We start from the raw sequence: 22,724 nt of genomic DNA on the forward strand, positions 1-22,724 counted from the left end.
TATGTAAAGCCAGTGCCGCAATGACGAGTGCCGCACAATTTCATTACTGGTTTCTGTGTGGGCTGTTTGTGAGCTACCAGAGCATTCTTTTTTCTCGCCCCGTTTTCCCATTTAAGCAACTGGCCAGGCCGCAAATATTTGCACTTTAAAATGAAATTCACGCAAAGGCATCACATGGATTCTGGATTCTGGACTCTGCATTCTGGATTCTGGCCTAAAAACGAGAAGAAGCCAGAGAAAGAGTGGCGAGCCTGCGGCAAGAAGTGCAAACAGAAACAGCAAACGTGCAACATCGACGCACTCGGACGAAGTTCAATGCAATCCATGGCAAAATAATTATATAATGTTGCCAGCTGGAAATATATTTATGAGCCTAGAGGAGCCGGGGGCAACTTCAGTGCTGAAATGCTGACTCTCTAATTCCCAGGTTCACGGCCTGCGGAACTGATGGGCAGCAGATAATGATTACTTTTGTGGCAGCCTTAATAATAATGATAATGTGTCATAAGGCAATTATTCAGTTGCAAAAGGTTGCTGAAGGGAAGCGCAGCCCATAAATAAATATCCCGCAGTTATTTGGAGTGTGTGTTGACAGCGAAATTGATTGCAATTAATGGGCTCGTGTGGGTCCACATGAGCCTATGCCACATATCCTGGTGCACACTGCTCTCCGGACTGGTCTCAAGTGCAACAGTTTGCGCCTGAGTGCCCCTGCTCAAAAGATGTTGATGGACAAAGCAAACAGCTAGAGCCAAAGATACAGATGCGCAGCCAACCAGGCCGAGTCAAACCGGCCAGAAGTGCAGTGCAGTCGAGCCAAGACATCTCGAGATGCCTTTGCATGGCTTATCAATTAGTCAAATTAGTTGTTTATGCTTGAAATGCATAACTGCAGCTAAGTATGCCGTACTTAGTAAGTTGTTTAAGCAAGGACTGGACTTTAAGACGCTGGGAAAACATTTGAAAATCAATTAGGCCCTGATTCAGTTGGCCCGAAAGGCACGCAGAAAAATGTCATGGTTACTTGAATAAAATGACATTATTTCGAAATGTAAGTCACTTGCTCACTTACCTGAAAATCATCAACAACAAATAGACAGGATTGTGAAGGACTTGAGTGCATTTTCTTCCCGTGCAGCAAAGCCAATTTGGCTATGTCAATAGAACGAAAGGACATGAAAGAATGGCAGCCCGAGGGACTCGACTCTGCGGAACTGGGACTACGACCAGAAAGCATGTAAATATCCAAATCAAAAGCGCAATTGAATGTGCGAGTAAATGTCATCGTATCTTGCATTCAGATCTTTGATTGCCAGCCATTCAGGACGGCAAGTTTATTGCACTACACTTGGCACTCAGCCAGGCGAGCGCGGAGCAGGGGGTATCCCGATCCCATTCACCTGGCCATCTGAGGCTCTGAATCCTCGGCTGCCGAGTTGCCGAGCTCTCCGTTTCTCCATTCTCCGGTTCACCAGTTCGAATGACACTCACCGGGAATTGACACAGAATAGCTGCCAAATGCCAGGGCACAAAGCGAAATGAGGAAGTGTTTAAATAAAAAAGGAGCAGGGAAGAACTAGGACTGCGGACTGGCCAGATATATGTATATATGTATGTGTATGTGGCGTGGCACATTGTGTCCATATAGGGTAGTAGTGGTTGCTGCAACAGGAAGTTGGCACAGCCAGCGTGGAGTGGCATTGATCTTAGCATTGGACACGGCTGAATGCTAAATGCTAAATGCAAAACGCCGAATGCTAAGCTTGAATGCCGATGTGGATGCCCCGGTTGAGCTTCAGGTTGAGGTTGAGTCGCCTGCAGGTCGGTCATACTTAATTCCAAGTGGGTTTCGAGTTGCCAACTTGATATTGAATCATGGAAGGGCCTTAGTTTCGAGTGCGGGCCAGTTCGTTGAACCGCTCGAGTGGATAGCGGTGGAGGGTCCGCGCTTAAGTATTTAATGGGGCACTGGGATTAAGCTCAAGGGTTCCACTGGGGCGATAGCTGTGTGGTTATTATTTCGTATCATTAATAAATAGCTCAATGTACGTAGCTTCATAGCAAATAGCGTCTAATAACCTCTAGTTAAGTGGCGAAACCACTCTTATGTTTGGCCCAAAGAAACCTTCGCCCCTTGATCATGGCAATTGCATCTCGGCGATGTTTGCTCAATCAATTAGCAACACATTGCGTATGATTGATTTAGTGTTGAGTAGTATTCATGGCTGCTAAATCGATGATGCCGCACACCCAGTGCCTCCGTTTGCATTCACCACGGTGGTATTTGCGTCGCACTGACTTGCAATGGCTAATAAATATTTGTGCAACGTTGCGTATGACTAATGTGTTCCAGCGTGTGCGTCTGTGCATAAATTAAATGCCAGCCAATGCAAATAACCGAATAGCAAGTGCCGTCGGTTGTTTGAATTGCGTTTAAATTCATTAAAATTTAATACATTTGAAAATTAATTAAAAAGCCACTCAAAGTGTCGGATTGCTTTGCCCGCTGGTCGTTGATTTGTCCATTCGATTATGGCCAGTTAGGCAAAAAGGGCAATTAAAACTTGAACAATTGCCGCTGGCAATTAAAAGTGCATAATAATTTTCGTTTTTTCGCTAGGTTTTAAGTGCTGTTAGCCGCTTTTTTAGGTCCAAATTCAAATATGAAACGTGAGCCACAAAAGGTTGCCAGGAAACTTTTCATTTCAATTGTCATCTGTCATCCGGTACTTGCCATGGGGGAAATTAAAAGCCAACTGCCTTCTGTAACTCGCTTTTGTCTAAATGTGTTTTTCTTGGCTTTCCCCGATCTCGGCCAGAAGTTGCTGTTTCCTATAGGCAAACACGTGCACGAGATGGAATTAAGTCGTCCATATGTGTGTTTTAGCCAAGTCTTTGTCTGCGCTTGCCGTTCCACTTGAGGTGTCTTTAAATGCGGCGAAATCTTTATGGAGTTGCCTACGCGCCGGCTTACAGAACAGCATTTCCTTTGGCTTATCCACAAGCACAAGTATCTCCACGAGGAGCATCCTATCTGCGATGCGTAACGCTGCTGAGATGCTTTTAAGGTCTCGCAAACAGAGTTTCCAGACTTTGTAAGGCTGTTGGCCATAAAATGGGTGTTGTGTGCACTGGAAAATAATTCCACCAATGTAGTAAATTCATGTGAAATATGCTTAGTACTTACTATTATCTATTTGTAAAATATAGGTTGGTATGTTAGGGATGTGTGTAGTTTTGAGCCAATCAGTATCCGAATACTTTCCTCATCAACTTTACTTTCTGTGTAGATTGTCTAAAGTATCTGATGCCTGCCAAGGATGTTCCCAATTCTGTAGCCTGCAGCTCTTCCGCTGATGTTCTGTATGCATTTATACATTTATGCTAATCGCGTTGGTGCGTCGTAATGCCGCTACTTTAAGTCGTTTGGCTTTTAAAGCCCCAGAATCGGCAGAAAGGCAGCTGCCAATCCCAATCCCAATCCCATTGCCATTCCCAGCTCTCAGTTCCTCCTCGGCCAGTTACATTTGGGACTGGGTCTGGGTCTCCAGATCCCTGGCTGCAACCCGGAGCCCACCTATGTCTGCTGTTCTGGATTCAGTGGTGCATTTTCTCAGCATCAGCATCGGCATCAGCATCCTTTCATAACACTAACACACAGCTTCCTTGTTCATAACACTAACACACAGCTTCCTTGTCGGCGGCTGCTCACAATGTGCTTTGTGTTTGACTTGTTTGAAAAACTATTTTACATTTAAGCGCGAAATTCCACACTATGAATGAATTTTTCATGAGCCGCGGACTCGCCTCGTCCTCCGTGGACTTCGGTTCGGTTCAGTTCGGTTTATCCCTGCATCATTATCATCATCGTGGGGCCTTCGCTGCTCCCAGTCCGAACCCTTTGGTCAGCTGCATGGCATTTTAATTGAATTGATTATTTCAGTGGTCGGGTGTGATGTTGATGTTTGTACTCGTACACCCAAGTTCGCCGACGTTCAGTTTCAGTTCAGTTTAGCCTGGTTTTTTAACGTGGAAATAATAATGATTTGCTCCTAGACTCGTTTGCATGCGAATCGCAGTCGGGGCCCCCGGCTGAATTGTATTTTATCTGCTGCAATTTAACCCAAATTCCAGCGCTTGCAAATTGCATTTGGAGCAACGCTTTTAGGTTGCCAAAGTGCAGCAAACAATGCGGGCGTGTCCAGGTAAAGAAAGGCCAGAACCAGGTCTAAGCCAAGACCAAGACCAGAGCACAGGGCCCAGCACACGAGACCACCGCAACTTGCGTTGGGAGTTGGATCCAGTCCAGTCCAAATAAGCCGCAGGGCCAGCAATGTAAATTGTTTGTAATTTGGTTCTGGTTTCTATGCTATTTTTGCTTTCTTTGGCCGTCTGCGGAGAGCCGGCAAGTGCTGTTGGCGTTCTAACAAAATGATTATTGATCACTTAATAAGAATTTTTCATACAATGGCGCCAGAGATAGAGACCCGCCAAATCTGGTCTTTGTCTGCATCTTGCCAAGGTCCCTGCCTTCCGCTCACAAAGGCAATTTTAATGAGCTACCCACGCAACAGTGCACTTTAATGCAAAGTAAATACGCCTGACAAATTGACGGGGAAAAGTCGGGGGCTCTGCGTTGGGGACATTTCAAAGGGAAAGTATCCATTACAAGTTCCCCAAGTTCCGCACTGCCCGAAATGAAGGGCACATCCACCTCATCTCGGCGAAGTCAATTCAATTCAATTCAATTCAGTTCAGTTCAATTCATTCAGCGCCATTTCAGCCATTCCTCCTGCGATAAGAGAACAAGAAATCGGCAATCTGATACACCCACAGAAACACATGTGCCACTTTATCTAAAAAGGGGTTTATTGTGATAATTATTTTGTTGTGCACCCCATTGATGATAAGGTAACTGAGATATATATACACGTGTAACGTGGTAAGGTATCTCTAGTCTCACAGTTTGCAGCAGTTATTTCTCTCTGTGCAGCTAGCTGGTCGTACTTGTGCAATCGAATGTATCTTGTCCCGATTTTTTCCTCGTGCCCGTAATGATGCCGATGAAATGCCTTGGCAATTGAAGGCAACCTTCAGCCCGATAAGATACATTTCCACAGACGGATACACTGACGGAGTGCACAGCTTGGCCCAGACAAAAGATGTGCTGCCGCTGACAACTTGAGACGAGATAATTTGCTACTTGAATGCAAACGATACGTAGTTGCTGCGGCATCGAAGTAAATTTGAGTAGTCTCTCTAGCAGCGGGTGAATCATGGCCCAATGTGGGGCTCGGCCAAATCATCGATAGCAAATTAATTAACGAGTTGCCAGTTCGGTTATAATTGCAAACACTTTTGGCAGCAGCTTAGCCCCAATTGCGAGTCGTGACTTCGGTCGAATCTCTTAGACTTATTTGCAGATCTACCAGGCAAAACGGCTTATGACTATTTGTGTCAGTCGTTTTGCCTTGGATTTATGGTTTTAACTTTGTCAAAAGCCCGTGTCAGCTCAAAGAAGCCAATCGAACGCAGCAGGCGGCGAGGAAAGTGATTTCCCAGCTGGAGTTTTCCGCTTAATGCGAAATGCGGAAAGTTAATTGCCTGCGCAGCGAGACACTTGATGGGCTTTAAGCGCCGCCTCAGATTTTCCGCCCCGACAAGAGTGACCCATTTTTGGGCCACTTCCACTTGCAATCAAAAGTGAAAGAACTTACCTTCAAACGCGCAGATAGCCATCTCGATGCAGTCGCCGTATTCGCCGTATTCGCCGTATTTGCTCGAACTGGAAAAGTATCTCATGGCTTCGTTCTGGGCCTTTCTCTCCGCTCCGTTCTGTCGTTCTGGAGATTGTCATTTGGCGATAAGAGCTGCCTGCAAGGCCCAATCTAAATGAAATCCAGATACATTTGTGCCCAGATACAACTGGCGACCCAGTTTCATTCATGCAACGAAAGCAAAACTATGGCGCCTCTTGTGTCGATTGACTCATAAGCAAATTTTACTTTTCCCCGTGCTTTTTCCCTTTTATCTGTGCTCGTGTTTTGCCTTTTATCGTTTGCCATTGAAATGGCCATACTTCAATTGAGGCTCATACATTTTTACAGCCTGACATTTTGTTTATTTATCTAGGCATTCGGGCGTGTCTATTTTTAAACGGCCTGACTAACTGCCTAACTGGCTAACTGACTTTCGCACCTCAGAGGGCCAGAAGCAGGCAACTTACCCCTTCGTTGGCAATTAAACGACACTTGCCATTACATTTACAATTGCTCAAATGTAATAAATATATCCCAGTGAGCAATTGTTCTGCGAAAAGTGGGTGGTTCTCGGTGGCTGATGACTTGGCATCGGACAACGCCCTTTGGTGCTACATTAATTCCCGCCCTGGAACATTTTTATTGTCCAAACGGAGCGTGGCGCAAGTTTATTGCACACTTAGCATAACTCCAATTGAAGTTTCGCCAAATGGGCGAATTCGAAATTAACATTTGATTACAAGTCAATTCCACTCCGCCCATTGCCGGCTATTAATCAATATAGCTAACGATACGGAACTTAAATGGAATTTGTTTATCAATATTTTAATTAGGCTTCGACAGCGCCAATTGCTCATCAAGATAATTCATTCATATATATTCAATGAACTCGAATTTATCCAAATGCCGTTTTAATGTGACATGCATTTTGATAAATTAACACGAAACGAAAATTAATTATTCCGTTTTTTAACTTTTGTTTAGATCAAATGGCATTACTTCTGCTTAGGAGCTTTAGTTTTAGTTGAAATATAATTGTGCATTTCTGCATACTGTGATTTTGATTAAAATCAATTGCATAAAGTTTAATATTTGCCAGTGAATATCTATCGTAGTTTGTGTTTATTTATGAGGCAGTAAATAATTTCGCAATACCGACTTTTGAGTAATATTTTAGGCTCCTACCAATCTCAGGCGAGACTACAAAACCAATTAATTAATGCTCTGATAGCTGCTATCTTTTACTATACTCGTAGATAGGCCCACATATGAGTGTTGAATATTTGAGCCCATCCGAGAATGCCTACTAATTGGTAGCCAGCTCATGCGATATTGCAGCACAAATCAAATAGTGTTTGAGCACAGCAATTTATATTGAAAATTCCACATCAAAATTTCTGCTCCAAAAAGTGCGCAGAGCAGCAAGAAAATGAAAAGAAAAATCACTTGCCATCAGAGAGCACAGAGCAAACAAGCTGTATATGGCCAGAATCTAAATGTTTTCCTCGCCCAGTTGTGTGTGGATGCGATGTGAGTATATCCATCTGGAGGAGCTCGTGCCCTCGGCTCCTTTGGGAGCAACTGGGTTGAAAATGACACACCATGAAATTACATTTATGCCTGCAGTGCAAATACTTTACAGTTATGAACATGTCGCTTTCCGCCACACAGAGAGAAATCGAGGCATGATTCAAAGATAAATTTTTAGATACTTTATTACTTTATAGATATATTAGTTTATTTGACCACTAACGTTCTTATAATGCAGTGCAGTGAATAGGTTTGACTCCTACTTCTTAATACTATATGCATGTTGTAACTTATAACATATGGTATTAACTATATTTTTCGTGCAGTGTATGGGACTGGTCTCCCGTCTCCACGAGACTGTTTCTAATACACTTGAAACTCTCTCGCCGGGCGTCTCAATGGGTCGTCGTCACTGTGCAAGAGTCCATGGATACATGGATTGAGGTTTCCAATGGGCGACGCTGCCAGTGAAATGTCACTTCTGCCACTTGCTGCCAGTGTTGCAGTTGCAAGTTGCAGAATGCGTTGCAAATATTTATACACTCGCGCACATCGCTCATACGCAGCGTATGACTATTTGATTAAATTAGTGCGAAAGTGCTGGGCATGCCAGTTACTTGCCAGCAAACATAAATGACGCTGCCATGTTAATAATTAAGCTGACAAATTGCTTCCTGCGGGATTCCCATCAGCCAGCAAAGTTATGCAAATATTTTGCTGGCCCGGCAAATAACTGTGTCAACTTCTTGTTCGGCGCCAACTAAATGCAGGCATTGCAGCATTTGTGGGCAGGACTTGAGTCGTCGTCGCTGGCTTAATTAAAAGCGGACTGCTGGCGAAATTCTATCAGCTTGCAAATTGTTTCCGCCAGTAATTCGAGAGCCGCAAACAGCCAGCCAAGTAAACAGGGCCCAAAAACGGTGGCCTGGCAGGGGATGCGCGAATTGTGGCAGCTATAAGCTTGCAACACCTCATTTAAGCGCTTTGTGTTGCAAATTTTTTGCGTATTAAATTACCATTTGCCACGGCTTGTTTGCGGTGCTTTCCTGCTGCAACAACACCCGCAAACCAAAGCAAACAGTCCGGCGTCAAAGCGCACCAAACTGAGGGGCAGACAGACAGACAGACAGACAGACAGACAGACGGACAGACAGAAGCCGATCCCTGAAACTGAAACACAATGCCAGCTAAATAAACAAACAGATGCAATAAGCGAGTGCGATTCGGTGTGGGATTACAGGGAGGAGTTGGGTGATTGGGGTTGGTGATTGGAGTTTGGGCAGCAGATTGAAATGCATCCATTAAGCAGGGCGCCCAACCCAATGTCAATGGCGCTGAAAGTAAGTTTTAATCTCCAGCGACCGACAAAAGAAACTGATGTAATCAATTAACTTCCGGCGGAGTCGCTCACTTAATTTCCTTTGATTAAAAAATATTGCAGAAATCACCCCTTTCGTAAATTGAACAATCGTTGTGCAGGCAAACTCAAACTTATAAGACTGTAGATACAAATCGTATGAGGTATGTATGGAGCTCACTTTAGATTCAGATACATATGAAAGTATATATTTTCTTGCAGTGAAACTACTTATGTTGCGAAGCCAAAATCAATTAAAAGCATATCGTTGAATGTTCTGTCTGGCTGATTCGTGATGAATTAAAAACCATACCATAGCAAAAACTTAAATATAACCCAGCGGAATTATGAGTGGAAGGTGGGGCTGGAAACCGAATGCAACGGTTTCCGTGTCTTGAGCAGAACTTTTTAAAGCGGTGAACCCGCATCATGACCAGAAAAACGAAATGCAAATTTTGAACGGCAGTGAATTTTTCTTTTGTTTTCGCTGCACTGCAACTTCCGCATTGTTGACCATGAATAAAAATTTAACTTCTTATTGTTGGGGACACAAGGCACGTGGGCAGGAGAGTTGGGCCCAAACCAACGAGCCAACAAACAAACAAACCAGCACAATCTGGCCATGTTTCGCCGTTCAACGCCCACGAAAAAAAGCAGAAGAACTTGCGCTCCATTGATTTTGCTAGTTTGTGGGATATTCTGGGCTCTGTTTTCTGGGAGCTGGGAGATGGGTTTGGAGCCTCTGAAATCTCTGAGGTCAAGTGAAGCGTTCGGCGGGAGGCCCGCGCAGTCGGACTTTCTAAATCCAGGACGCCATTAATCTAGCAAGTGTCCAGCAGTATGGCTAAATTAATTTTTGTTCTGGTAGCCGGCGAACAAGGCAGCAGAACTTGTACCCAGTCGTGATTTATAGAGCACTCATTTAGAAAGTTGCTCAACAAGCGGCAGGCAGTTGTCCGTTGCCTGTTGCACATTGTTCGCTTTGGCTTTGGTTCTGGCCAGAACAGAAAAGTTCCTTCTTGTTACAGTTTTGTCGTGCCGCCGGAGCTGCCTCCATCCTCCTTCCTGGTTTTCCCAATGCCCAGAGGCCGCTCTTTGGACCCGGCTGCTCCGTTCCGTTCTGTCCTGTTCTGCTTGAGTTTAATGAATGACATTTGCTTGGCCAGCCGAGTTTGATTGAGTTGTTTTTGACCAGCCACGATGGGCAATTGGCGGCGCACTCGGTGGATGCACGATGGCCGATTGCGACTGTCAACTGGTTAATTGGGAATCACATTCATCGATCGCTGCTCTCCGACTCCAAGACCAATTAACTGGGCACCCAACCTGTTACGAGTCCATTCATAAATTTCATGGGCCAAATCTTGATTTATAACGCTGTTGGCCAACAGGCCTCTGAAGACTCTGCCTGTTTTTATCAGCCCCATAAATAATGTGATGCGCTTAAGCGTTTTATCGCAGTTTAAAGAGAGCGCCAGCGTTTATGACAATATTTTGGCAGGGACAATATTTTTATACTTTCCACATAGGCGACACATATTGGCAAGTGGCCAAAGTGGGCCGCAGTGGAAGTTGTTGGCGGTGGAAGGGGCAAATATATGTATTTTGTATTTTACGAGGCTCTTTGGCTAAAAGCGCGCTTTTATGGCTTTGTTGACGCTCCCCAGTGCCGCAACAATTTAAGGGTCAGTTTGGGGCATGTGACAAGCTCCATCAGCATTACAAGCAGTGAAGTTGTCGCGAATGTTGGCACTTTATATGGGATCATATTCATGAGCTGCACTAGAGTTATGATCATATTCGCTTGCATAACGATTCATCATCTCTTTGGAGTCACGTCTTGTGCTCAACTGCAACAGTCGCTTATCTTACCACTTATATGAAGCGTGTGAGATTGTTTCACAAAGAATAGATGAGAAAGCTTAGAACGCAGATTGGTAATATAGAGAAAGGCACCCTTAACACTCTGTGATGTGCCTCCATTACCTGCTGTCCACCCTTGAGCTAAATTAATTGTTTCAGCAAGCACCCCTTTTAAGCCCACAAAGTGCTGCTGGATGTCCTGCCAGTCCTGCAGGGAAGCAAATAAATTGAGTTTTGAGCCAGTTCAGTTCAGCCGTCGAGTGGAGACAAAGGCTGTGTTGCCGGGGCATTGATGTGGCTTTAAGTGTCAGCAATCATAATGAAATATTGGCAGTGGTAGCGGGCTTTGTTCCGGCACAAAGGACGGCGCCAGAGTCAACAGGATACGCCAGGAATATGGCCAGGATATGGCGAAAGCGCCACTCAAAGGCTCAAAGCAAACAGCGGCAAGAATTCGTTTCATCAACCCGATGCACTCGGCAAACCAGCAGGGGCAAAAACTATGTTCGCAATTCGTGACAAGTGTCGACTGGGCAGGAGTGTGTGGAAATTGAAATGCTCTGGAGGATGCAACAGTCCTGCGAATCCTGCGAATCCTGCACATCCCGGCCGGCACACAGCCGCATTCGATATGCCTTTTGCCTTTGTTGAGCGAACTGACCCAGTTGACAATGGCGTGGCCAATAACCATATCGCCCCCAGGGGGACCACCACCACATCCAGAAAAAGCAGCCAAAGGTCTGTTGTCATTTGCGGCACGTTTGCACGCTGATTTGTTGTTACTTTCAAATTGGATAATTGCTAAATTCTTGCTTATTTTATTGTAATGGCCGGGACGATAAATGTAATAGCAGTCATTAGGAGTTCGCCCGGCTTCCGTGCTACGTACTTCGTATGTACTGGCATCGAACTGCAAACGAGTTGGCTACCATGTCTCTCGCAACTTGCGACTTGCAACTCGTAACTGGCGATACTTGGGCCCGGGTGCCCCAAGTCTGAGGTCTCAGGCCTCCGAGATCTTGGGTTTGCTTTGCATGCTGCCACTCATTAATATTGCGCCCCTGGGGCGAGCAACCAAATTGCAGTTACGTGTGGACGTTGCCGATGCCACCGATGCCACTGATGCAGCAGCAACTTCTGTTGTCGTCGTCATCGTGGTGCAAGTACACTTTTATGGCCTCGATTGCAATCTGCTGAGAAATTGAAATCGAATTCAATCGGCAGGGCATCGCACCTATCGCAAAAGCGTGATTGATAAACCCCGGGGGCCATTCACACACTGGCCATAAACAAAAACAAGTTGGCATCGGCTTCTAATCGCACGATTGATTGACGGACTGTCCGATTGGCTGCTCGTTTATTTATGCCACAGCATTTAGTTGCGCCGCTCTCCTTCGGGGGGAAAATTCCGGAAAATGCCCTTATTAACTTAAAAGGTTCTTTTCCACCGGCAAACAAACTTCGCAGCCGCAAACAAACACGAACGAGATAAAAGTGCAGGCTTATTGAAAAACTTTTGCGACAACTTGCACTGAATGAATGGCAGACAAGTGTAAGACAAACTCCTTGCCTCAAAAGCGACAGTTTCGCGTTGGCCTTCGCCTTTGCCAGTCATGTGGCTGCAACTTGGGGGTTTTCCAACTCTTGATTTATATAAATTTCAAGGAAATTCTGGGTTAACTAGGCTGAACGTCTGGAGTATTTACAACTTTAGTCTATACCACCTTCATACATACGATTACGCATTGAATACCCTCTATTAGGGCATTCCGGTTTCGGGCATCTCCTGTAGATCTTACGTTCCTGGCTCCTTTGAAGTTCACTACTTGAGCTGAACTTTGGAGACAAGTGGCACGCCCTGCAGCGAGTCTGGCATTTCAATTTCACTTCTGGCTCGCCGAAATAAATGTCCCCCCTACGCGGGCTCCATTAAACTAATGTCGAGGCATCGGAGCGGAGAGACAACGGGTCGCATGATTAATTTTAAAGCTTTGTGTAGTGATTACAAGGCGTCGTTCCACTTAATTCGTTGCCAGAACGAGTATATCACTAATGACTCGGGGCTGCTCCAGTTTCGCTTGACTTTTGTGCGAACGAAATTATAACGAAATTATTTAGCACGGAATCAACAGAATGTGGCACACAGGCGCCTCATTACTTGCCTCTCGGCTGGTTCGGCTCAATTGAAACTCTTGCTACCAGAAGCTGCCAGAAGCCCAGAATCGCCACCCACTTGGTGGCACTTGACTTCCGCTTGAATTGCAATGCAGCCTGTGAATGCAGCCAAAGAAATGCCAGGTCACAAATGTGCACTTGCAGAAATGGGGCACGCATTCAACAATGCACTTTATCATATATGATAACTAATAAAAAGATCTTATTCCTTCAAGTCCAGTACCTTTTTCTTCGAGTGTGCACTTCACACATCCACATGAGCACCACTTAATTCGCTTGATTTGCCTGAAACGCTCCCATGGATGTCTTACATTCGGGAGCTGGATGAGCATGGGCTGGATGAGCAAGGTGCCAAATCCCCCGGCAGCGCTTCTTCATTTGATAAATTCATTACTTCTCGGTCTGCTCTTATTTATGCCCACATATGTCTTGCTGAGACTTGCTTTTTTCCGTACAGACAGACCCTGACAACTGTTGCCATTAGCAACTCGCAGCAAATCGAGAACGTACCGCATTTTACACGTGCCACATGCCACGTGCCACACTCCACGATCCTAATGCGTCTCCATGGCCTCGTTGTGCGTGTGTTTCCCACTGGTTTGACAAACTTTTGGCCATTTGCGAGTGTATATATATTCATGGGCTGCTTCCCAGCTTCCCAGCTACGCAGTCGGGAAAACCCGGGTAAATCAAACGACGAGATCTGGCTGAGATACATTTAAATGGCCCAGCCAGCCGAAGAGCAAACAGGGAAAGCGGTAGGTAGCTAGTCGAAATTCAAACAGAAACCGAAAAGTGCGAGCTGGCAGCCAGAAAAGTTTCGATTCGGGCCGGCCCAAGTGCAAACAAACAATGCTCTCGACAGACTAATTATTTTAGCTAGGAGGCGTCCACGACTCCATCTGGATCGCGGGATGAAGACACAAACTAATCAAAATATTTTCGCAACTTTCCATTATGAAGTGAAAAGTTGAAGGCAAATTCAAAGACGAACTCGCAGTCGCAGTCGCAGTCGAGCAGACATTGCTCTTGTCTGGGGCTCCATTCGTTTGCATTTGCATTTGCATGAACAATGAAAGGCAAATATTTTGCTGCTATTGACATTCATCCAGAGGGTCCGCATTCAATTAAGACAAATTATGAGCGCGTCCTCTCGCATTTCAAGATTCAAGAGCTTCCGCCGGCGAAGGCGACAGCTGCTGGAGTCCAAGTCCAGGTCCAGGTCCAAGTCAAAGTCAAAGTCAATGGCAGATGGCAGATGACGAAGCTGATGATGATGGCCGGTTAACAATTTGCAAAGTGGTCCTTGGACAATTCGGATTATATTTTTATGCTCAAGTTCCCGTATAGTTATTTTTGAGTCTAAACTGAAAGAAAAGATTGCAACAATTTGTATTGGTATTGTAGATATCACAGTACAGGTGCGATTCGTCACTACTTGAACTTTCCAGTTTACAGGTGTAAAATTGGATATATTATGATATGAATTTACATATTTTAAGATTGCTGGATCTTAAGTTTGAAATAATTCAAGTTTCCTTATCAAGCAGACCCTCTTTTCTGTGAGTGCATGAGCACGCCCCTTGCAACTCGCTGCTCCATTTCTTCATCTTGGTGCTGATTTATGAATTTAATTAAAAACGGCAGAGGACACAGGGCAATTCTGGCGTGTTCCGCGACCTGCGGACAAAGCTGCGTCTTTGTGCGCAAAGACGCTGCTCCCTTTGGCCCCCAAAGATGTTTCTTTATGACATCCATACGTAAGGAGCCGAGGTGGAGAGTCTGAGCTTTGGGTTTGAGTTATGTGGGCACGTGTTTGTATTTAATTAGCTGTGGCCATGCATCTTCGGCAATGTGCGTTCGCTTTGTTATTTGGCCGTATTTAAAATGCGCCTTTTTAAGCAATTATTTTGGGCCAGCCATTGTGGGGCTGGCTACTCGTATTCGCGTTTCGGTTTGGCTAACAAGATGCGGCAACAAAGTTGCCTAGATGCAAGTATCTTATTTTCGCTGCAGCCCCTGGTGCGTCTGGTACTTCTGGAACGTCTGCTGAACCCACATAATCAAGACAAAGCCGAAAGCAGCACGACACAGTCAGTCCTTACAGTCCCCACCCGCTAAAGTGCCCTTGCCCCAGGCCCTGCTCTTTGCCTCTTTGGCTCTGCCATGTTTATCTTTTAACTAATTTTTTTCCATGTTGCTTTTTGGCCCGCGTACTTGGCTTTTGTGGGCGCGTGTGTGCCGAGGCACTAAGCTGATGTTGAATATCTTCTGGTGGAAGTAATGGCCAAGTCGCCAAGTTGCAGTTGCAAGTTGCCAGTTGCAAAGTTTACCGCCGCAAACGAAGCGAGCTAAAAGGAGGAGCCCCGGAATGAGGAGCTCTATCTGCGACCAGAGTTGCCCGGGCGTCTGAATCATTCACAAATGAGTCACAAATTAAATAGAAATCTCCACAGGAGCAGCATTCATATTTTATAAAAGCTTCGCAAAATAATTTGGCGTTCGTAATAGAAGAGAAATGTTTTTGAAAGATATTATTATTGAATAAAGCATTTTCTGGAGAATACCTTAAAGACTCGACGAATATTCTCTGCTGACTTTAGATTATCAAAACTGGGGGTCTCACTATTTGTATAGTTATATAAATTAAACGCAGTGCGTAAGTTCTGGGGAGGATTAATGTCCGGTGAGATTACAATTTATTTAGGGTCTTCTGTATGGATTTATAGGGTCATGTATGGAGATACGTTATACTAGAAAGCCATGGATTTTTCCCTCTGGAAGTTCTTAGTCATTATAGGCGTGATTGCCAGAGAAGCTGTACATGATCTGCTCCCCAGACAGTCCCAGTCATGCTTGTTTGTCTCTGCGCCAACTGCTGTTTGCCAGCCGTTTAGCGCACTTGGTGCGATAACCGCGACAGGTTGATGCCTTTCATGATTACCATTTGACAATGGCCACATGGCCGTGGCCAGAAGGGAACTTTGGTGGCGCCAGGCTGAAAGGCTGCTGCACTTACACTATCGATATCGTGTTTAATTAAAAGCAGCCTCGAATTAGAATGGCCCGGGTCTGGGCCAACTTTGGGTTACCCCGCTCCGCCCGCACTTGGCCATAAATTGCGGATGAGCACCAGCATTTCATCCGGGCCAAAGTTGGCTAACCCGCAACTCGGGCGACTCAGTTCCATTTAAGATAGTGTCACACGGCGAGCAAAACATTTCTCGATAAGATCAGGCCGCTTCAGCGTTGTCGACTCCGTTTTCGTGGGGCACTCCCCTGCCATAAAAGCGCGGATACCTTTGTTTGGTACACGTATCTATGACAAATGTTCGAGTCGAGTACGCGAGTACGCCGATAAGCAGATACTAATTAATAACCGACGCCCTAAGGGGAGTTTTCCAAACTGGGGTCGTCACATGGCTACCTGAAAAGGTATTTCCCAAAGAAGTGGCCAGTTAAGCGATCGATCGCAATGGCTTCAGGGCGTGGTAAAAATAGGAAATCTAAAAACCAGTTGCATTTACATGGCAAAAAACTGGATGGAAGCGATCTTTATAATGGGAAAGGGGAAGAATCTGGAAACTGAAGTACTATTAATGAGGCCATATGTTAAAGATGACTGTTTTTTTGGAAACTAGAAAATTGGTGCGACTTATTTGTGAATTTGAAACGTATCCCATGGCCATCATTGTTTACTCAACATTTTTCCGAGTGCCCTTGCAATTTTCATTAATTATGACCGCGGGAGGGGCGCCCCGTTTGGCGGCTTCATTGGAAAAACGTGCAAAACGTTTGGGGCCTTTGGGCGATTCAAGGCTCAAGCCAAGTGAATGATTCAAATCTGTGCAGTGTGGAGTGGCGTGGTGTGTTGCGGTGGTGCACAGGCGCCACCGGTGATGCAGTTGTAGTTGCAGCTGCCGTGGTGCACGCCAACTAATCGCCCGGCGCCATCGTCAAGTCCGCCAAGAGATCATCGTGGGTCAAGGCAGCGGCAGAGAGCAGCGGAATCTCCGGTAGCCCCGGGCGCCCCAGCCATGATGCATCCACGCAGTGCGTTTGCATTCCATTAAATTAGCCGCAAAGGCAGCTCCTTATTAGCACCATAATTTAGAATGCACGCCCACTTCTCGGGCCGTAAGATGCAGTCCTCCAGAATGGGCGGCTACTGTGCGGTCGCCAGTTTTGTTTGCAATTTGTTAATAGGTTGTGGCATGCGGCATGTAAATACCCAAGACTGGGATGTGGATGTGGAGCTAGAGCTGGAGCTGGACCAGGAGCACGAAGTCGCTGCATTCTCATTAGCCATGCGGTTTGTCCAGACTGGCAACTTAATCCGGCGGGCAAAGGCTTATGCTAATGCCCGGCCATGATGTGCATTAAATTTGCACACGGCTTTGGCCAAATTAGCCGGTATTGGCCGGTTATTTAAGGCATCTATTAGTCATAAAATCGATTGCCAAGTCCCGGCTCTTGGGCTCATTCGCACGCTTTGGCCAAGTGGTCGGCAATGGCTCGTACTTGACTTCTGAACCAGCGCCCACCGAGCGTGACTGGACTGGAAATGGGGCTCTGTACCAATCCCCAGTCCGCCAGTCCGCCAGCCCGAAGTCCAAGAGCCAGACATCTAGACGGTGGACAGGCTTCAAACACTACACAGAATTCGCTGCCAAAACCAACATAACAACAATGAAACTGCTCGCCTTGTCTCGCGGTCGACGTTTCTGTTTCTGATTCTGGAGTTCAGATAGCCGCGATCTGAGTTGGGCGCTCCGAAAGCGGCTCGAAATAGAATTTTTCCCACCATCTAAAAATAAAGCGACTAATGCAATGAGTATTTACATGGGGATTGTATCTGGACCACGACTACACAATGCTCTCTGAAAATAAGTGGCAGATAGATGGGATATTTGTCGTTTGTTTGTAAGCAAGTGGGGATGATATTCATCATCTTTAAAGTAGCTTTAATCCACTTGAGGTGCTGATAATACAGCGAACAATGTGCTTAAGCTAGCAAATAAATCAAATTGAATCTTGTTTTTAATATTTATTTAATGTGTATATGGCTCCACAGATCTACTATAAATTTCCCATCACGTTTCCTCTGTTGAACTGAGCACCACACCCTATATTATATATTATTATATTTATATTTTTTATTGGCACTATTGAAAATATGAAAAACGCCTTGCAATTGCTTATGAGCCATTCGTATTCCTGTCTTCAAGTCATCCCACGACTTCCCCATCCCCGTGGAAACCCATCGCTTGGTGGGAAACCCCATCTCGCAGTCCAAGTAACGCATTACAATAATTGTGTCTTTCGTGTTGGTTCTTTTGTTCGTTTGTTTATTAATTTACCCATTTATATGTAGTTCCCCGCCTTTGCGGTTGAGTCTGGAGTCGGTGGCATTTACGTTGCAACTTCATGGTTGAGCAACGCGGGACGACGTGTGGGAGCCTCGGGCGGTCGCAAGTGACTGCAAATTATACGGCCGGACCTCATAATAATAAATGGAAATGTCTGTAATTCCCATGTGCCAAAGGAGAGGCTCGAGGAAAAGTAAAAAGAGGGAAAACAATCGGACTGGAGCACTCGCGGATTATGCAGCTCATTTGCGAAGAGTAGTAGCTCTAGTAGTTCTTTACTTCTCGGTCTGGGGAATCAGAATCGGAATCGGAAGTTAAGCTAAACAAATAAGCGGCGTGTAAATGAACTCCGGCTGACCCATTATGCGGCCAATCGATAAAGAAAAGTTCTGTTGAGGGAGTTGAGCCGTTTTGGGCTTGTGTTTTCCAAGACCCATAGGAATCCCAACGGGAGCCGATTGATAAGTACACAGCGGCCAGCTGTTCGGGGCATCTATCATATGGCCGGCTTACCGCCTGACATGGGAACATCCGGTGACTGGAACGCAGAGAGCGGCCCTCGCTGGGCGAGTTCAATAAACTGGTCGAGCCTAAAAAGTTTCAGGCAGCGAACGAATTTTTAACTGGCATCCAGCTCCTCGAAAAAAGGGAGCAGGCTGGAGCAGGAGGCTTTCTGCAGTGGAGGCTTTCCTGTGGTCCGGCGATGCACTTAATTTTGACAGATTACATCTCATTATGTACACCTTGCGGCGGAGTGGCTAAAACGAGTTCGGGAAACGGAATGAGGCCGGGATTGATGGCCAGTTGGGCTTTGCATAGCAATGCGCTCTGAGCCTCGGATCGATCCAACTTATGGACACCGCCAATTAATTCCCATTCTCACCGCCGACGACTAGCTGGCGAAATTATTTGGCATCTCGCCGAGGAGATCGCAATAGCACATTGTTTATTGCCCGGCGAATTGGAGTTCATTTATAAGGCAATTTAAAATCAATTTACGTGTTGCATGAGCCGTTAATTTATCAAGTGAACTCGATGGTGCAACGAAAGTGGCGGCGGATCCTCTGGAGGAGCAGCAACCGCTAGACTCTTCAGCAGTCCCATCATCACGGGCAATTAATTGGGAATCGAGCTGACTGCAGTGGGGCGTGCTGGCATTATGATTTTTTCATTGATACAAATATAGCTGACTGCCCCATCATCGCCCGGGTTTTATGGCCCCTGCCCGCTGCTAATAGGAACGTATTTATCAGATCCGTACGTGCTCAGTCGGGGGAGGTGTTGTATCAAAACGTATAATTTATTAGAAACAAATACAGACTACATAACACGTACTGCCCCGGAGAGGAGGGATCTCCCCATCACCTGGCGGGGATTTGTGGACTAAGGGTGCGCGACACTTGCTCAAGATTCGGCCGACTGGGGGAATAATTACACCATTTTCGCATTGCAGAGCCTGAAAACATTTATTGCCATAGCATAGGTGGGGTTTTGACAAGATTAGTGTCCTTGCGAGAAGATTTAGTCAGTCGGCCGAACGTTAAGCAAGTGTCTTCGTACCTTTGGGAACTAAGGCTAGTGAGGCAAGGGTGAGGATGCTCCAGGATCACAGAATGGCTCTCTTTCCCTGACGAACGCCTCAAAGGCAGTAGACCAGGGTCCAGAACAAGGCGTTGAACACGATGAAGGACAGAGGGAAGACGAACCGCATCTTGCGGTCGATCCACAGGGACACCTCCTTGGGTGTCATGGTGGCGAAGGTCTGCGCGGGCTTCACCTTCGACGAATCGCTGGACTCCGAGGTGGAGGTCTCGTCCTGCTCGTCCAAGCTAATGGCCGAGTCCTCACGACTGAGACTGCCTCCGATTATGATGGGGGTCTCTATGGTGATCACGGTGTTGTTGGGACCGCAGGTCTTGTCCATGCTGGTGGTGCTCATGGTGCTCATAGTGCTATCGGTCCTTTTATATCCATGCCGCCGATGTTTCTTCAGATGTGGCACAAATGTGGACTTGACTATATACTTGGTGGTTCGCTTCTTGAGCTGCAGATCGTTGTTTCGCCTCCAGATGGTGTTGACAAAGGCGAACTCCACCAGGCTGCCGAAAATGAAGATGGTGCAGACCAGGAACCACACCTCCGACATGGTCACGTAGCTCACCTTCATCAGATTGTTCTCCTGGGACAAGGACAGAGTGATGAAGGAGAGGAGCGTGGTGCAGCCCAGAGTAGTCCTGGCGGGGGTTTGATCCGCCTGCAGCCAGAAGGACACCCACGAAATGGTGACTATCATGATCGAGGGCAGAAAGTAGTCGATCACGTAGTAGCCCACCTCCCGAGTCAGCAGGACGGTGAAGCTGATGATGCTGTAGTTGCCCTCCAAGGAGCCATGGGACATGTAGGATTCGTTGGACACCCGGATGGACTCGTTGTACAGCGACCCAATCAGGTTGTATTCCGTCAGCTGAAGCTGCTTGTCGAAGCTGACTGGGTTATCGGTCTCCCAGTGGAGTTGCACCAGCGTGGTGTTGTACATCCAACTTTCCAGTGTGGTCTTGCACTTCTGCTCATCAAACGGAAACTTCTGGAAGTTCATCCAGCAGTACAGCGTGGCCTGCAGCCGCGTGGAAGTCAGAACCGTGCCATTCGGATAAATGCTGGTCAGCTCGTCCTTGGCGCTGGTACCCAGCACAGTGGAGGCCTGTTCGTTGGTCAGGAATATGTGTGGCACCCAGAGCATCTTCTTCAGCTCAGACTCCCCCATTATGGGCTGCCTCCGGTTGGGCAGATAGCTGGAGAAGGCCAGGCGCGGGTCCAAGTAGCGCAACTGCAGCAGACCCTGCACCGTAAACTGCAGGTCACTCGAGTCCAGGTTCTTCATCACATATATGTAGAACCGGGCATATATGTCCATGGGTACCTCCTCGCCATCTTTGTTGTGGACCACGGGTGGAACCATCCTGTCATAGCGACAGCCGGCGGTTAGTCTCGTCAGCAGCTCCATCTGCGCCATGGACTCTGCGTTTTCCAGCGAAGGACAATTGTTCACAGTGGATTGCGACAGGTTGATGGACACACTGAAAGCATCCGTGGTGTTCAAAGGCGACAGCACCACCGATCCATTGGCGGCTAAAAAACAAAGTTATATTTGACATTGTGAAATTAAAAAATAAATGGTAAGACTATATTTCTTCATAAATAAATCGAATAAATTTAATAATTATCCTCTACTGAACTTTAATTCTTTAGAACAAGATATTGTGAAGTCAGAATCTTTTTCGCAGAGGGCACGAGCAGTTCAAATGGTAACTGCAATATGATTGATACGATTTTTAAGTGCAGATAATTTGTCTTAGTATTCACAATAATCTAGACGAACTAAAAATAAATATGGTCTAATTGCGATAAGCTAAAAAAGGGTATAACATTGCTTAAAACTGGAATTTCCAAGAATCCTGACCAAAAATAATAAAAATTGTTGGAAACATGCTAATTTTGGTAGATGTTCTTTCTTAAATTTTTGAATATTTTTGCCAAAATTATCTAAGTATCGTTCCTTCCCTCCTGAAAATAATAAATACATATTTCTCTAAAGTTATAAACTGCTGTTTAAATTGTGAAATCAATTTAGTTCAGGGAGCATGAGGAAATTAAACTTTGTCACATGATTGTAAGCTCGGTAAGAAATGATAAAATGGTTAATATTGTGATAACGTTGTCTACAACTTCAGTTTAAATATTCGTTTTTATAATGACAATGCGCTTAGAAACGTGAATACTTAGTACAAAAAAATATGCAAAACTAAAAGATATATAGGATAATTAAATTTCCAATTTTTCCCATTTTTCGCATCCGTGAAATTGCGTTTGATCAGTTGTAGATACTCTTGTAAACCTACCCAGATTCTGTTGAAGATCGCTCAGATGAACTCCGGCCGCACTTGATAATCCCAAGTAGCTGATGAGTACGAAAATCCCAAGTGTATCCATTCTCCGGTTGGTCATACCTCGTTGTTTTTCGAATCACGGGACTCAAGTAAGTAAGTTTTCAGGAGTGCGACGATTTCGCGACGATTTTCTATTTTCTTTTTTCGCGCGCTGCGTTTTCACGGCCATCCGCTTGGCCCTTTCTCGATCAACTAACTAACTATTTAACTTGTGGCTTTTTGGCAGCGAGTTGGCGAAACGCCTGTCCAGTCCGCCAGTAGCGGAATATCGGAATATCGGAAGTCGGACGGCTTGGTTCGGGTTCGCGCTCTTCGGAGCAGCGCTTCGTTCTACGTAATATCTATTACTAACTTATATATTTTAATTGCGAGCGGCTTTTAATTCCTCGCCACTCATGACAGCTTGTTCGGGCCAATTATTGTTGGATGCCAGCGCGCCTTATCGCCGCTGGCCAAAATCGCCTGTAAGTGGCCGGCTTTTGCCCCACCTGCGGTGTAATGCCGTTAATTGCGGTTATCATTCCGCCGGAGAGGGCGGCCAAAATGTTTGCCCATGTCTCCGGACTCTTGATTAAGTGCCCGGCCAAAAACGGTGGTCGGCTCCTCTAGAGATATGGAGATATAGAGATATACGCTGTCGCACTTCAGTTAACCGAAGCGATCGCATAATTGATGATGACCCATTGTCAGAAGCGATTCGCTGGCGGTTTATTTTTGGCAAAAG

General features: G+C 45.8%; 1 protein-coding gene across 1 annotated transcript; it reads right to left on the reverse strand.

Annotated features, from left to right (window-relative positions):
• Positions 1–19,332: 19,332 nt before the first annotated feature.
• Positions 19,333–22,409, reverse strand: LOC6730329 (pH-sensitive chloride channel 2). The gene is made up of 2 exons (XM_002105575.4): positions 21,953–22,409; positions 19,333–21,182 (listed from the first exon to the last, which is right to left on the reverse strand). The coding sequence occupies exons 1-2, from the start codon at positions 22,056–22,058 to the stop codon at positions 19,693–19,695; spliced, it is 1,596 nt and encodes a 531-aa protein (XP_002105611.2). The 5' UTR covers positions 22,059–22,409; the 3' UTR covers positions 19,333–19,692.
• Between the last annotated feature and the right edge of the window lie 315 nt (positions 22,410–22,724).

Source organism: Drosophila simulans, chromosome 3R (assembly GCF_016746395.2).
Source record: "Drosophila simulans strain w501 chromosome 3R, Prin_Dsim_3.1, whole genome shotgun sequence".
NCBI classification, from domain to species: Eukaryota; Metazoa; Arthropoda; class Insecta; order Diptera; family Drosophilidae; genus Drosophila; species Drosophila simulans.

Excerpts from the sequence above, each read along its gene's own strand:
- LOC6730329 (XM_002105575.4), bottom strand. The coding sequence starts at position 22,058 with ATGACCAACCGGAGAATGGATACACTTGGGATTTTCGTACTCATCAGC. Across the intron at positions 21,183-21,952 it reads CGATCTTCAACAGAATCTGG|CCGCCAATGGATCGGTGGTG; the intron begins GTAGGTTTACAA and ends TTTGTTTTTTAG.